This window comes from Hylaeus anthracinus, unplaced genomic scaffold (assembly GCF_026225885.1).
Source record: "Hylaeus anthracinus isolate JK02 unplaced genomic scaffold, UHH_iyHylAnth1.0_haploid 0, whole genome shotgun sequence".
NCBI classification, from domain to species: Eukaryota; Metazoa; Arthropoda; class Insecta; order Hymenoptera; family Colletidae; genus Hylaeus; species Hylaeus anthracinus.
The window spans coordinates 4,494,750-4,509,712 of NW_026533254.1; the positions used below are offsets into that span (position 1 = coordinate 4,494,750).

The 14,963-nt window shown below is 37.0% G+C and overlaps 1 protein-coding gene across 1 annotated transcript; it reads right to left on the reverse strand.

The window, feature by feature from the left end:
- Window positions 1-420: 420 nt before the first annotated feature.
- LOC128891122 (uncharacterized) lies at window positions 421-7,724 on the reverse strand. The gene is given in 13 exon segments (XM_054150347.1): window positions 421-513; window positions 2,625-2,672; window positions 3,104-3,236; window positions 3,321-3,457; window positions 3,631-3,721; window positions 3,816-3,917; window positions 6,176-6,195; window positions 6,249-6,322; window positions 6,325-6,366; window positions 6,703-6,823; window positions 6,895-7,020; window positions 7,209-7,375; window positions 7,712-7,724. Coding segments are annotated over 13 exon segments (1,167 nt in total).
- Window positions 7,725-14,963: the final 7,239 nt, after the last annotated feature.

Below are 14,963 nucleotides of genomic sequence, written 5' to 3' on the forward strand. Positions count from 1 at the left end.
TCGCGTTCTATTTGTCTCGTCTGCATCTTTCTCCCTCTTTCTCACTTCGCCAACGTCTCTCCACCAGTCTCTTTCTCTCTGTCTCTCTCTCTCTCTCTCTCTCTGTGGATCAGAAGCCGAATGGAAATTAAATGCGCAGTCGGCCGTTACGCCGATTGATTTGTATTCTCCGATCTGCTGGGAACGGCGAGGAAGTGTGCTAAACTGCGGGATTTATGTTCTCTCCTAATTGCGTTGCTCCCCATCCCCCAGCCCTCAGCCACCCCTGGCCGTCGTTGCTTCATCGCCTTCCAGCCAATGCGTGGCCTCTGTCTTTCCGGGTGCAGCCTTTACGAGATTGCTTTCGCGTTTCATCGAACGTTTCATCGTTGGATAGACGTCTGACGATTGCCTTGTACCATATTTCGGTGAAGAAGTGCGTCATTCGGTCACGATGATGGACGAGGACTCGTTAGGACTGGCTTGGAAACTATGCGCACGACAGTCCTTGTTCCAAACTATGTGGAAGGTGTTCTAAAATTATAATATCGGTAATATAATTCGAGATGTCAGATAGGTGCAAAATAATAAAAAGGGAAATGTATTCGAATCGATATGGACTTCACCCTTTCAGACCTGAATTATTTCTTTTCTCGTACTAATGGAATTTAATTTTTAGGGCAAATTGGAACCAAAATTAGTATGGAAAAAATAGAAAAAAAATCATTACAGTGTAGTTTTTGAGGAAAACTGGCCTTTGTTCGTGTGCGTAAATATGGACATTCGCCCTAAACGATAGTGTCGGTTTTGTGTGTGGTAATTTTGTGTCCTCAATTGTGGAGCCAGGTCTGAAAGGGTTGATAATTTAAAGGAAAACCAATCAAATGGAAATGGCACACAGTTTATCCCTTCCTTTTTTTTTTTTACTTTAAATCTAATACATTTTTCACATATAAAACATTCCACTCGTTCGAAAATCATTACTTTCCTCAATAGAGAGTCTTATATCTCTTTCTATGATCCATACATGTATCGCAAACTCCCCTTGCCAGGCCCATAGACTAACGATTCTTTTTTAATTCACTTCCACGAACCTACGCGTATTATTTTTAATCATAGAACATATTTTTAGTTTCCTCGCATCGTGCAGTTAAGTCCACCATCCGTGACGAGTTAGGGTTCGTCGCGTCAAACTTCGTGAAACAAACTTCCCCAAACGATAGGCGACACTTTATCACACTTCGTTTTATTGGCGGAGAAAGAGCATCGAAACAGACGTTTTCATGTTTCTCGTGCGAATGACTGGGATCGAATTTACGTTGGTCACGCGACTGTGATGAAATTATTTTGTATCGTTGCACATCGACAAGCGAGTGACAGTTCACGGTGAGATTCACGATGGAAACGTCGATCGGCGCCGCTGAGCGTTTAATTATCAGATTGATAGACTGACTCGATTATCGCATGCTCGATGATTTTCTCCCCTGCAGGGCGATAATCGTTCATGTAATGTAATAACAGGGGAAAAAATCAGGCGGAAGCGCGCAAATCAACCCCCGAAGAAACATCATACACTCCCGTGTATTAATAACAGCGTACGTATGATAACGCGACGATGGGACCGGTCGTTGAATGGAACTCATTATCATAGATAACTCGAACTCCCCCTGTATCGTAAACCCCCTTAGCTATATATGTACGAGAACATCCCTCGACCCTTTTCTCCTCGGTCTACTTAACCTGATGAATTTATATAAACAGTTACTCTTATGATGCATCTATACTGTTCCTACGCGAGGAGAATGAACTTCTTAATCATATTAATCGAAATGCTACTGCTAGAAAGAGAATAATCTCTACCGCTGCCACGTGAACAGAATGCACAGCCCAAAAATAATGTCGGAATCATTCTTCTGGTATGCCAACGGTACGACGATATAGTCATTGCGTAAATTTTGAATATAACTTAGGGAAATGGTTATTGAAATGTTACATAATGGTTCAGAAAAGGGATGGTTGAAACTATAAATCGGTTTGTTGTATAGTTGTCCAAACTAAGGTCTACATTGTCCAAATGTTAGTTGGGTGTTTACTAGAGCAGTTAGTACTGAATATTCTTCGTTGCGTTATGATAATTATACGATCAAGCTAGATTATATCTAATATTTATGGTACTCATAAGATACTGTTTTGGAATCGTGCTGCCATCTAACATATTCCGTTTGAAACAGCGATCGATAATTATCGAATACCATATTTAATATTCTATTTGAAGGGGGCCACAGTGTTAAACAGAGTACTTTATACGTAAATTATAACGATTAGTAAAATAAACGATCATCTATTTTTTGTTCAACACTTTTTACCGACTGGCAGTAAAGTGATATTATCACTCCCATTCGCACAAAGAACCAAAATTCACCTACATCGGGTACGTTGCCTACACATGATCACGGAGATAGTATAGACTAAAACCCAGACGTAAAGTAACATTCTTTTTGTTTAGACATTTTAGACTATAAGCAGAGAAAGAACAATAAAGCTTAAAGAAGATAACAGTTTATTTCTATATCGTCCTAAAACATTAACAACAAGGTTTATTACTTCGTTACGGAATCATTGTCACTAGTAATAAACAATCGTACCCTCATCGACATTAGCATTGTAAAATACGACACGCACGTTTTGAACATCTACAAATTTTAATGCATTAAATACTTGTACTGAAATGGTCTTTATTGTCTATGCTAGATGTTTCTGAAATAATTGGTTATACTTTGGAGTATATTCTACGCGTCTTGTGCATTTGAAAGTGTACCAGGAACGCTAACTTTACGAATTATAATCATTTTTCGCTTCTTCTTTCATACTACTGTGGAAACTTCCGAACGCGTGTAAAACTCTACAGTATGTACTGCCACAGAAGAAAATCATTATCATAAATCCTTTTTAATTACGATTTGTTATAAAATTCTGTCCGAAACAGAAAATAACAGCTTGTAAAGGAAATGTTCTAAGAGTCTGTCCATCTACGACTCTTCCCTGCCCTTACTATGTGTAGAATATGCTTCAAAAGTTGAGTGGTCATGCTTCAGAAACACCCTAGATTTATATTACTACATACCATACCGAAGTTCTCTATATTCATATTATATAATCCACCTGCGGACATTATACATGGTACGCCAGACCTTATTAGCATCATGTAAACCACATTTTGTATTCTCACTGGTACTCGATACCAATTGGAGATTTACCTATGATAAAATACCCAAATTTGATTATTTAAAACTATATTCTTCAGACTTCATACAGGAATAGAAATTCATAAAAATTCATACAGAATTTCGTTTACTCCTAAACTGTACTCCAAAAGCTTTTGCCCAGGTACACTGATGAAGAACATGTGAAATTGCTGGGTTACAAGGAAGATAGAAATTCTGAGCGCTTCTTTCGGTTCACCCAGGTTCATAACCGTCTGATACAGGAAAGTGTCAATGAAGTACGGTATTATATCACAAATTGATCCCCAAGCGGGTTCATACGTGATCACTTATGGAGGGAAGGTAGCGAATTTGTTAATGTCCTTTTGAAATTTGTAAAGTAAATGGATTCAGGTATGTCTTGAGTCGTAAACAAAACTAGTCTTACTTGAACAGCTGTCACGCTAATACCGATCATGTTCATTCCAATCTGAAGCAAAAAACTCGTTTGGTTCATTCCATTAAGATGATTGTAAAACCTTCAAATGTAACGACAAAGTAAAATATTAGTGTTCTTTGCACAAATTATTAAATTTTTATAATACTCTTTGCTATACTATTATTAATACACACTGTATCGCTTTATTGTGATCAACAGCGCAGTCCCTGAATTCCTCATACATGTCCTTCTCGTTGGCAAAGTTATTTCTTTCCGTTGCTTGTTTAATTCGTTGCCTGTTTTCATTACACGTATAGAAACAAAAAATATTTGTATTATACGATGCAGCGAATTTCATGTCTAGAGTTACTAAACTTGGTCTAAATATTCTTCGTCTAAGGGATTTTCGAAAAGAGGCTATACGGATTTTGTTTTTTAGTGATCCAGTGGTAAACTTTGCGTTTAAGTAATATTGGGATTCTTCCCATTTTCCTTCGTTGGGCCTAGAATCCCAAACGAGACCCTCCGTATCGATTTCAAGAACCGCATGGTGATTACTGCATCAATGGGACCGAACCGACTTTTTTCCTTGAAACTTAGCAAACTTTGAAGCGTTATAGCTTGAAAACTATTAAAAATCGGGTAAATACATAAAAACGTAATGAATTCGTCTTGAAAAGTGCTATCGCATGGTATAAAAAAGAATACATAGTTCCATTTGAAAAATGAAACTTGACCATCATATCTCGTTAAATAACAAAGTTAACAAAAATTCCTTCTCGCTGAAACATGAGCCTCATTTTACCATGCAATTTCTATATTTGAAATTTTACATTCGGCTGATAGTTTTGGAGTTAGAGCTCCGTATCACTTTGGCTAGGACACCTTGTATGTCTCTCAGATACCCATCCCACTCGCTGCCAGCCCATTCTTATTTCTTTTGCCCGTAGTTTCGCCCGAGTAGCCCCGACCACCGATGTAATATGATCCGAACCGATTGATACGCTTCTGTCGAGTGTTTTCTTTTTCTCGGACCTCTTTCTCTTTCACTATATGTCCTTCTCTACGTTCGACGCTCGACACGTATCAAATGTAAACACATAAACACCTCGAGTGTCAATATTTTGGGTCTCCGGTTTTGCAATATTGCATGCCTCCTTCAGTCGATACTGTATCTTCTAATGTTTTGCCAACGAACTTCGAGTGCAGAGAAGGACAGCGAATGAAGAAGAGGACGGAGCGATATGCGAAAATGGCGACCAACACCGGAATTATTTCGGTGAGCCAAATATGTAGTAAATATGTTGCGAATTATGTCGTGTTTGGTCTCATTTTAATCAGAAAAATGTCGGGAATATGATGGTAACAGTTTTACAACAAAAAACGGTAATAATAAAAAAAGTTTGATCGTTGCATTAGCATTGTCTCATTGAGATATTCGATCCCGGATCATGTTACTGTCCGTTTATCGTAGAGAAACTTGTGCATTTAAGGACACTTTAGAATTATATACAGGGTGTTCCAGCCTAAGTGATACAGAGCTCTAACTCTAAAACTATCGGCCGAATGCAAAATTTCAAATATAGAATTTGCATGGTAAAATGGGGCTCATATTCCAGCGAGAAAGAATTTTTGTTAACTTTGTTATTTAACGAGATATGATGATCAAATATCGTTTTTCAAATGGAACTATATATTTTTGTTTATACCATGCGATAATATTTTTCAAGACGAATTCATTAAGCTTTAATGTATTTACTCGATTTTTATTAGTTTTCAAGCTATATCGCTTCACAGTTTGCTAATTACACGGAAAAATTCGGTTCGGCCCCGGGCGGTCCCATTGATGCAGTAAGCACTATGCGCTACTTGAAATCGAACAGCGACCCCGATAACCCCTGTATACTAAGTTTCATCTAAATTGAATCAATTTTCCTATTTTGGTCCGCCATATTGGATCCGCCATTTTGAGTTTGTAAAATTTGAGTTTAGATTTGGAATAAGCGACCCCGAAAACCCGTGTATACCAAATTTCATCCAAATTGAATCAACTTTCCTATTTTAGTCCGCCATATTGGATCCGCCATTTTGAGTTTGTAAAATTTGTGTTCAGATGTGAAATCGGCGACCCTGAAAACCCCTGTATACCAAGTTCCATCCAAATCGAATCAATTTCCATATTTTGGTTCGCCATATTGAATCCGCCATTTTAAATTTCTAAATTTTGCGTTCAGATTTGGAATCAGCGACCTCAAAAACTCCTGTAAAACCAAATTTCATCAAAATCGATCGTCAGGAAAAATAGATAAAAATATTTCTCTTTGAAAGAACTTTAAGGGATTTTGACGCGCTATGCGACAGCGTCAATGTCCTTCGATGCACGTCGAGTCACTTGTTCGCGTACAAGCGCGGCCGCCAGCGCGTAGCCTTCGCTACCGCGGCCGCTCCAACGGTCTATGCGCGCTCTGATTGGTCGGGGTTTCGCTTAATATCTCCTTAACGAAGCCCCATCCGACATTTTTGGAAAGGAAATTGTTGACGAAAATTTGCTTGCCCCACGGTTATTCTATTATACTTAAATAGAGATGTGAACGTAGATGGGGAAAAAAGTATATGTCCTCATCTACCAAATAGTTGAGTTTAAATAGTTGCCGTCGCGGTCTGGTTTCGTTCAATGGTAGCACAATAGGAAAAGAGGGCCCAACGGAACCAGAATGAATACTGCCAGAGAGGTTAATAAAGTTCCTGAAAAGTAGGTTGGTACTCATTACTGGTCCATTATCATCATTTGAAAACAATGACAAATTAAATTAGTAACATAAAGAAATCGTTCAAGCGGAAGGCCTGTGTTAGATTCAGTATATATGATATTTTTTTATGCTAAATAAAATGTACCCAAAACTAAACAAAGATAAATAAATATATTTGGTCTAATATTTCAGTCTTGTAATTTTCAAAATAGGGTAACCAATAGTTTCATTTAACCGCATCATGAGAATGGAATTTACCGTAACATTTTACGTATATCTTTTAGTAATGCTTATATGTAAAAACAACTGAGAATAACAACAATGTACCTACTTCTGTACACCTGTGCAATAAAACTTCCTTGTCGGGTAACTTCACTCAAAATACTTATCGACATTTTTTTATCCTTCACTGACTCCCAATCTTTTACCACAAGGTCATACAATTTATTCATCTACAAAACATTAATATTTGTGATTTAGTTTTCTACATTAGACTCCTTTGTGCAATGCAATGAATAATTACTTGTTTTCCCTTTATATGGAGGTTTCCTACTTTTACTATCGTACCTATATTCGTGGCAAAAAGTGGCATACACTCTAATGCTCCATCGATGTCATTGTTGCGTATAGTAGTGATGAATTGTAACCACTGTAGAACAAGATGTTTCATTTATAATGAGAAACTATTAAAATTTTCTTATTTTTATTAGATGTATTCGCACAAATATTTGTACATTTCTATTAATAGATAATAGTAAAGTGAAATACTATTAATTTTGTTAATAGAATTGCACGATTAAATTATCAACGTACATTACAAAGTAATATGCCACTTACAGTTGGTACAAATACGCTTAACAAACCAATCAGTTCGATGATGTAAATAACGTTACGTTTGAGGTCCGCTTGCTGTGGAGACTGTCCTATGAATTCCAAATACTTCTTGATCTCTCTGTAATATGGAAGGTCACCTAAAGTCTTTTTGGCGTTTTTACTCTGAAAACCTGAAGAAATTGTTTCGAACTCACGTAAAACTGCTTAACGAAGTTCTAGAAGATAAAAAGGAAGCGAAGACAAAGAAGTGAAAAAGTTTGAAAGAAAGTATCACATATTTAACATTTCTATGTAAAATTTATTTTCTCAGGATTAATTCCATAATAATTCTGCAGGACATATTTAACACGTTTATTTACAGTGGAAAGTCATCCAAATTCGAATATAAAATTACGACTTCGTCTAGAGTTGATATTTAGTGAACTATGACTAATAATATAAATAAACTTACTACTTTTTTACGCGCTGTGTTAACAGACGGGCATACAAAATAAAATAAACCTCACTAACGGAAGTCATCCTTTTGATTCAATATTCGTTCGCTGTTTTCAATAATTTCAAAAAACAATATGGATAAACAACATAAACGATTACACGAATTGTTAAATTCCTTCCATATAGCACGGCACTAGTGAAAAAAAGTGTTCTACGTTCACCAGAGATCTATTCATCTACCCCTACGCTTTATACCGAGAACGCAACCCTTCGAGACTGCAGAAATCATAGATGATGAAATAAAATATTAATTGACGTCTCGTTTAAAAAATTTAGTATTCTGAAGTGAGCCTACGATACATGCTTCACTGAGAACAAGAACTTTACAATCAGTTTTTTATCTACCCCCTATCTTTTCTGTAATTTCCGAAATGACACTGTAATGTATGCCTGTCAATTGGTCGATCGATGTGAGGCAACAATTGCTGCTTGAAGGGAAGAAAAAACGCTGTGGAACGGAATAATCATGCTCGCCGTAACCATCTCGACGTAATCGGGGAACAGACGTAAAACAAAAAAAAAAAAAAACAAAATATGTGTCGAATTGAGTAATTTCCTCCTTTTTCGAAGTCTGTTAAACAGGAATTGCGTGTGGTTCTTCCGTGGCATTTTACTGCGACACGTTATAACAGTGACATTGGCCATATCGAAGCCGTTCTTGAGGTAAAATTCATGCAGTTGTTTTTTAATATTGCTGCATCTGTTTTCCTTTTACTCTCTATTAAAAACTGTATAGGAATCTAAGAATTAAACCTTGTCAAATATTTAAAAGGCAACCGGCCAGTCCCATAAATATTCGTACCCTCTTTGTCTATTGAAGACATTTGTCTAAATTAAATGATAGGTTTGATGATCCCGAATAAATATTCATTATAAACGTATATATGTGAAAAGTTTGTTTTTGTAAACATTTATCATGAAACATTTATTTGAAGACTTGGACAAATTTCTTTAATAGACATAGAGGTTTCGAATATTTATGAGACTGACTGTAAATTGCTCCTATCTTATTCACTTCTTCTAATATGGAGAATTGCAAAAGAGTATCGACATGTATTATATTTTTTAGGTTCGGTATTTGTAACAAATCAGTCAATTTATGGCATATAAATTTGTTTATTATCATTATTTGTATAATATATTTGAAACAATATCATTCTACAACATTGCATAAAAATATACAAAGACATGACAAAATGTCTTGACTCTCGTTTGATAAAACATGTTCATGAATAATTTGATCAGCGTTGCACCACTCTCGGTTCTAACGGAATTCAATTGAAATAGGTCACTTTCGAATCGCGATTTTCTTTTTACCTTCTCCGCTTTCTTCTTTTATGTATCTCTCTCGGTGCCACCGCGAGAAATTTTAATCGATCGACGAACTCTGGGTCGAAATAAAACGAATTACTCGCGTTTCGTTCCGTGTCCCCCGTTCACACGTTATATGCCTAGGTGAACGGAATGAAAACAATTATTCTCGAATGGGCACTTTCGGTTTTTTACCTACGAATATCGATTACGACGCTTTATAAAATAATTATATTTTACAAAAATCGGTGATCGTGCGAACGGGGTGGAATTTGCAGCGACACGAACGGCTACATACTGTTTCTGTTGTTTCTTATGCAATGAAAGAATGCTATGACCGAATCAGTCGCGCAACCAGAAGTCTCAAATAGAAATTGGAGGAGGGGGTAACATTTTTATATGTCTGTGAACATTCTGTGAAAATTGTTTTCGTTCTTGTACAAGAGAGGGGTATCCTATACATTATGCATAAATACATACACGATATTTAAAACTTATGTTTACGTTTGGTAAAATTAAAAAAAGAATCGTTTTCACTTTTCTGCAACGAACAGGGTCCTCTTGTACCCCTCTGGTTGCGTAACTGGGACCGATATACACACAAAAGGAACGTTCATTCACTAATAAGGCGTACGCTTTACGTCTCGATGGCCAGAAGTATCGCGTGGCCCCCGAGACGAATCAAAACGGAGGGAAATGTGTCTATGGAAAAATAAAAGAGAAAACAAAACGCGTTTACCCTCTCTGTTTGGAATGCGCGCGCTGCAATGAGAAGCGCCAAAGAACTCACGACTCAACGATAGGTGGCAGAGATAGGCAAAATTCTTATTTGAATGCAAATTTCATGAATTTATAAAGAAATTTGAAATTTGTACGAATTAGAAGATAACCTGTTGTTCACCCTAGGCCTGCTTCTATCATTTGAATAAAACAAACAACTGTTTTTTCATTTTTCTCTAAATGAAAATGATAATTCTTATTAATATCCGATTATAATGAAATTAAAACGTTGACTAATAACTTACTATTCCTGAACTTCATTATCTATCACTCGAATAAGATTTTGCCCGTCTCTGGTCGACAGGAAAACAGAAGAAAAAGAAGCGCAACCGTAGACAAAGATTTGCTTCGAGTGCGTCATAAACATGTTTAGAGAGTACATAGGCCTGAAATAATAAAATAAAAAGAACGAAACGACAGACAGTAAAATGAAAAAAAAAAATAGTCGAAGAAGTAGAATGCGTTTTGAATGTCAACGAAACGGTAATCCTTTTCGACGCGTGGCCTTTGACGGAATTCGAAATCGGATTCAGATTGTTATAGAAACACTCTCATCCGAACGCAATTACTATCTTTCTTTTGAGATCATTGGCCGAAGGATAACAATGACAATTATAATAATATTAATAATGACAATAGTAATAAGTAATAATAATAATAATAATAATAATAATAATATGACAATAATAATATAATAATGTAATAATAATAATAATTACTTAATAATAGTAATAGTAATAAAAATAACTATCCGTAAACTATCCTTTACCAAGGGAGATATTATCCATTAGCTTATTTACATAATCTGTGTATATGATTTCTCATTTCTCCTCCTCCGTTCTCGTTTCCTTTTCATTTAAATTACGAATTATTACAATAATTCACTATCGAGTCCGCTTTCGATCAGCAACATAAATAATCATAACGCAACACTCTCCACGTGTTTCTTATTTACAGGCATTACTTCCCTCGCCCCCCCCCTCTCTCTCTCTTTCTCATTCTCACTCTTTCTCCACTTAATTTCCTTTTAATTATTGCTGCCTCGTCTCATTTTCGATGGCCAGATCCGTTTTAATTCTTAACGGAAAGAAATGGCGAGGCGTAACATTCGCGGGCGCAGATCATTGAAAACCAATCGTCGGAGAGAGATGGAACTAAATTCTTATCTAGATAAAAATGTCGATTAACTAGTAACAGATAAACAATCGTTCATCTCGTTAGTCTTCGTGGAAATAAAATTTTACCTGTTCGATCGAATAAATGTTGTAAATAAAGTGTTACGTGTTGATTTCATTCACAGCTATTATCCAAATAAAAAAAAAAGCTGGTCTATTTCAGTCGACAAAGTCGTCAATTGTCTCGAGCACTAGAGGTCTATGAACAAAGGCGCCCCTGTATGTACGCGTTATGATACGTCTTAACAAACGAGTCTACCATTATCATTACAGCATTAACAATATACATATCACAATCGTTGAGAACAATAGCGTCGAGAGAGTATTGATTCTATATCGATAAATCAACGGCGAATACTCGTCGTTCCGGACGTTCCTTTAATCTCTTTCTATCTATTCTTAGGTTGGTTTCATCCTTTAATTCGAGGCGATTTCTCACCAAGATGGCGGATAAACGATTTTCCTCTGAAGACGAAAGCGCCATAGGACTTCGCCAAGGCGGTTCTTCATCGATAAATCCGCGAGCCACAAAAATTACAAATCACGTGCTTCGCTCGCTTTCTTTCTGTGTCTCTAGCTTCTTCCCACCCTTCGACTACACTATTTACAATGCCGAAGCAATAAAAGAAGCTGATGCGTCGCTGTGCTTCCGTCGCCCGTGATTACCAGACGTCGTCATCTTAGATTTGACTGCGTCCATCGAAAGCCTCAGTGTCCAACAAAAATACCCCTCTTGAACTCATTTTTCGAAGGACTGTCTGAATTCGCCACAATTCGATGGTACAGAGGTTACCACTTATAAAAATCGCGGTTTCCGACGGATCGTTGGAGTAACAAGGATGCATAGACTAGACGTAAAATTCTATTGGTTCTTTATTAAAATGCAAACTTTAACAAAATTAGGAAAATATATATACTTGTCGTTTCCAGGAGACACACGAAGAAACCGACCTCGGAAAGCAAACAATTTATCGTGACGAGGTTCGAAGGATGTTTACGGGCATCGAGGATGTTTCTCATACGTCTCGTAAATAGAGGATCGATGGAAAATGATCTAGTCGACGGTCTACGCAAGGTAAGCGAGTATAAAATAAATTGGATACAAGAACCGTTCGGTTTCATATAATTTTGAAACTCATCACATCCTATTTTTCACTCTGTTTTCTTTCCAGTGAAATTTCGAAGCTTCATTTTAGTAACAAGAACTCCGAATAGATGTCTGTCGATACTGCTGACCTTTACGACGCAGGGTAACTGACGATTCAAGGTAATTATTAGCTATACTAACATTCATATAGCCATCAATTAATAGATTCGTGTCTATTAATTATTGAATCGTTCCAAATTAAAAAATGTACTCTTTAGTGCAAAATTGAGTGTCGTGCATCTTCGTGTGCAATCGTCTTTTGATAAATATACAACAATTTGAACAGGCAAGGCTCATTCTAGACGCACGAACGTATCTCTCTTCTTCCCCATTAATCGCAAAGGTCAGCTAACTGATAACGCGTTTCATAATTTTCAAGAGTTACACTTGTCTGTATGGGAGCATCGTGGTATGTCGATGTCGGCCAGTGGATCGTGGTTGTGCTTGCGCATTGGATCAATGAGACCCAGCTTCGTATTCAATATTTCACAAAATTCTTCTCAAAACTAGAGGAAAAGTCTGAGCTTTATCGAGGACTATTGTAAAACTAGAAAACTCGAAAATTTCATAAGCCTAACACTGATTCCTTTTTCAAAACTCACCTGTTAACTCTTACATTTTCATTCTTATCGCAGTCATATGACTACACGTTTAGAATTATTAAATGAAATATTGTTTTGCATGAATCAGTCGCGATCCGGGGCATCGCCATCGTCGATTGGAATTTCAGGAGGAGGCCAGAACGTCGACTTGACATTTTCGGTGATTCACCTCCATCTCTGTTTCTTTTGCTCGCCTCTGGCAATCCTTATTCCTCATCGCTCCTATTTTCAGTCTGGTCTCTCCCTAACCGTGATATTGATCCTCCTCCCCTAACTCGCTTCGTCGCGACCACGCGTTAGGACGCTATTCGACCTAATGTTGGATTGTCGCGCAGATGGAGATACCGCGGAACGCCTTCGAAAAATAATGAGGCTTTCCCTTCAATTGTATACCAGAGATAGGCTGAATTTCACTCTGTAAGATGACAAATAAAATCTCCAAACAGCAATTATTCGCTACGTTCACTTGCTTTTACAGTTACTTGCACGGAATTTAAATTTAAACTTTTGTTTAGCCAGTAATTTACATTGCGCGGGCAGTAGGAAAAACAAATTGGGGTAAACGTTAAAATATGTATAAAATAAAACGAATATACGGGAAACGGGAGGACGAGGAGAATCTGCTTGGCAACGACAGGCTCGATGGAATCGATAATGAGCGAAGTTTTGGCAGAATTATCGCGTGGATGGCTTCGTACGTGGAAAATATCCCTTTGGACTCACAACAAAGACGCTCTTACAATTTTTCAGCCTTGTTCTAAAAAGTTAGTTCTTTTATAGCCATCTGCTGCATTTACAAGGTGTCTCAGTGATAGTAACAATACGACGTTAGAACAGAAGAAAAGAGAAGAAAATGAATTTACAGCAGTAAAAGTAAGTATACATTTGGCACAGACGCGAGGCACAGCTCTATGCTGTTGTTAACCTAATCTTAAAACAGTAAAAAAGGAAAGTAATGCGATAATATAGTGGGAAGCGTTAGTAGGAAGGAAATTAAAAAGTAATCACGAATCAATCGAGAAAGGGACGATTCTTAATCCAAAAACAAATTGAAAATGTAGAATATTTTAGTATGATCTTATCGAGAAGAACAACTCTAGTTCGACTGCTGAGACATTCTATATACTCAAGGAACGTTGTTTAAGTGCATGGAATTCCTTTTCTTTCCAGCCTCTTTGGTCACGGAGTCAATCTAAATAAACTTCCGGATGATAATTCAGTAGAAAACAAACGATTATAGGAACTCAACGCATTTTATTAATAACAGTTCGAGATTCAACATTGGAACTTTTTTTTTTATTCTATGCGAAATGCCCGTGTATCGTATAAAGTTATAAATATTATAAATTAACCGAGGTGTATCCGTCCGGGTCGAGTGGTTCTCGACGTACCGACACACACCCCGCAATCCATTCGCTTCTCAGTTGAAACCGACTTTTACTACTTAACCATCGCATAGTGGACCAGAATTCATTCGCAACGTGACAAAAATGATCGACTGATTTCAGCCAAAATTACACGCACAAAAACATTTGTTTCGAGTCCTTATTTATTCGCCTAAAAGTTCCTACACTTAATCACATTCTGATGCTCGTATTAATATCTGTGTAAAGAATAATATCTTTAATTTTTTAATAAAATTGCCTTGAAGTTGCTAGTCATTCATATAAAAAACAAAAGCCTTTTGAAGCAATCGAACTTCCTGAATCTATATTTAGATCACTTTGAAATCCACTTAAAATATCGACCTTTTAGAAACTGATTACAAATACTTTCGTAGTATTTACCATTTGAGTACGAATTAAATAAAAATGTTGTATCCCATAATTCTCAATTTTAGAATTTATTAAAATAAACCTCTCGAGTCATACTCCATCATCAATGTTTGTCTCTGACCTTACCATACAGTTTCTTTCAGAAGCTGTATACAATTTCGTTCGAAAAGGGTGAAAGAAGTTACCGGATTTATTCCTAATCTCACCGAAGTCTGTCAATTATCCTTGTCGCGTTATCAATGAATTCTGGACAGTGCTGGAGTAAAGAATGCGATCGCCAGCGTTATCGTCGCCTTGTGTCACTGTTTGCTTCCGGTTCTCTTCCTCCCCCGACGTTGGAAGCTCGAGTCGCGGCCTCTGTGTCTCTTTGAAACGACAGAACGTCGGTGATTGGTCACGAATGACTCGAGGCACTGGTATAACTTTCACCCTTGTCCTTTCATCTCGACGTGTAAAGAAAAATGTAGAACGAT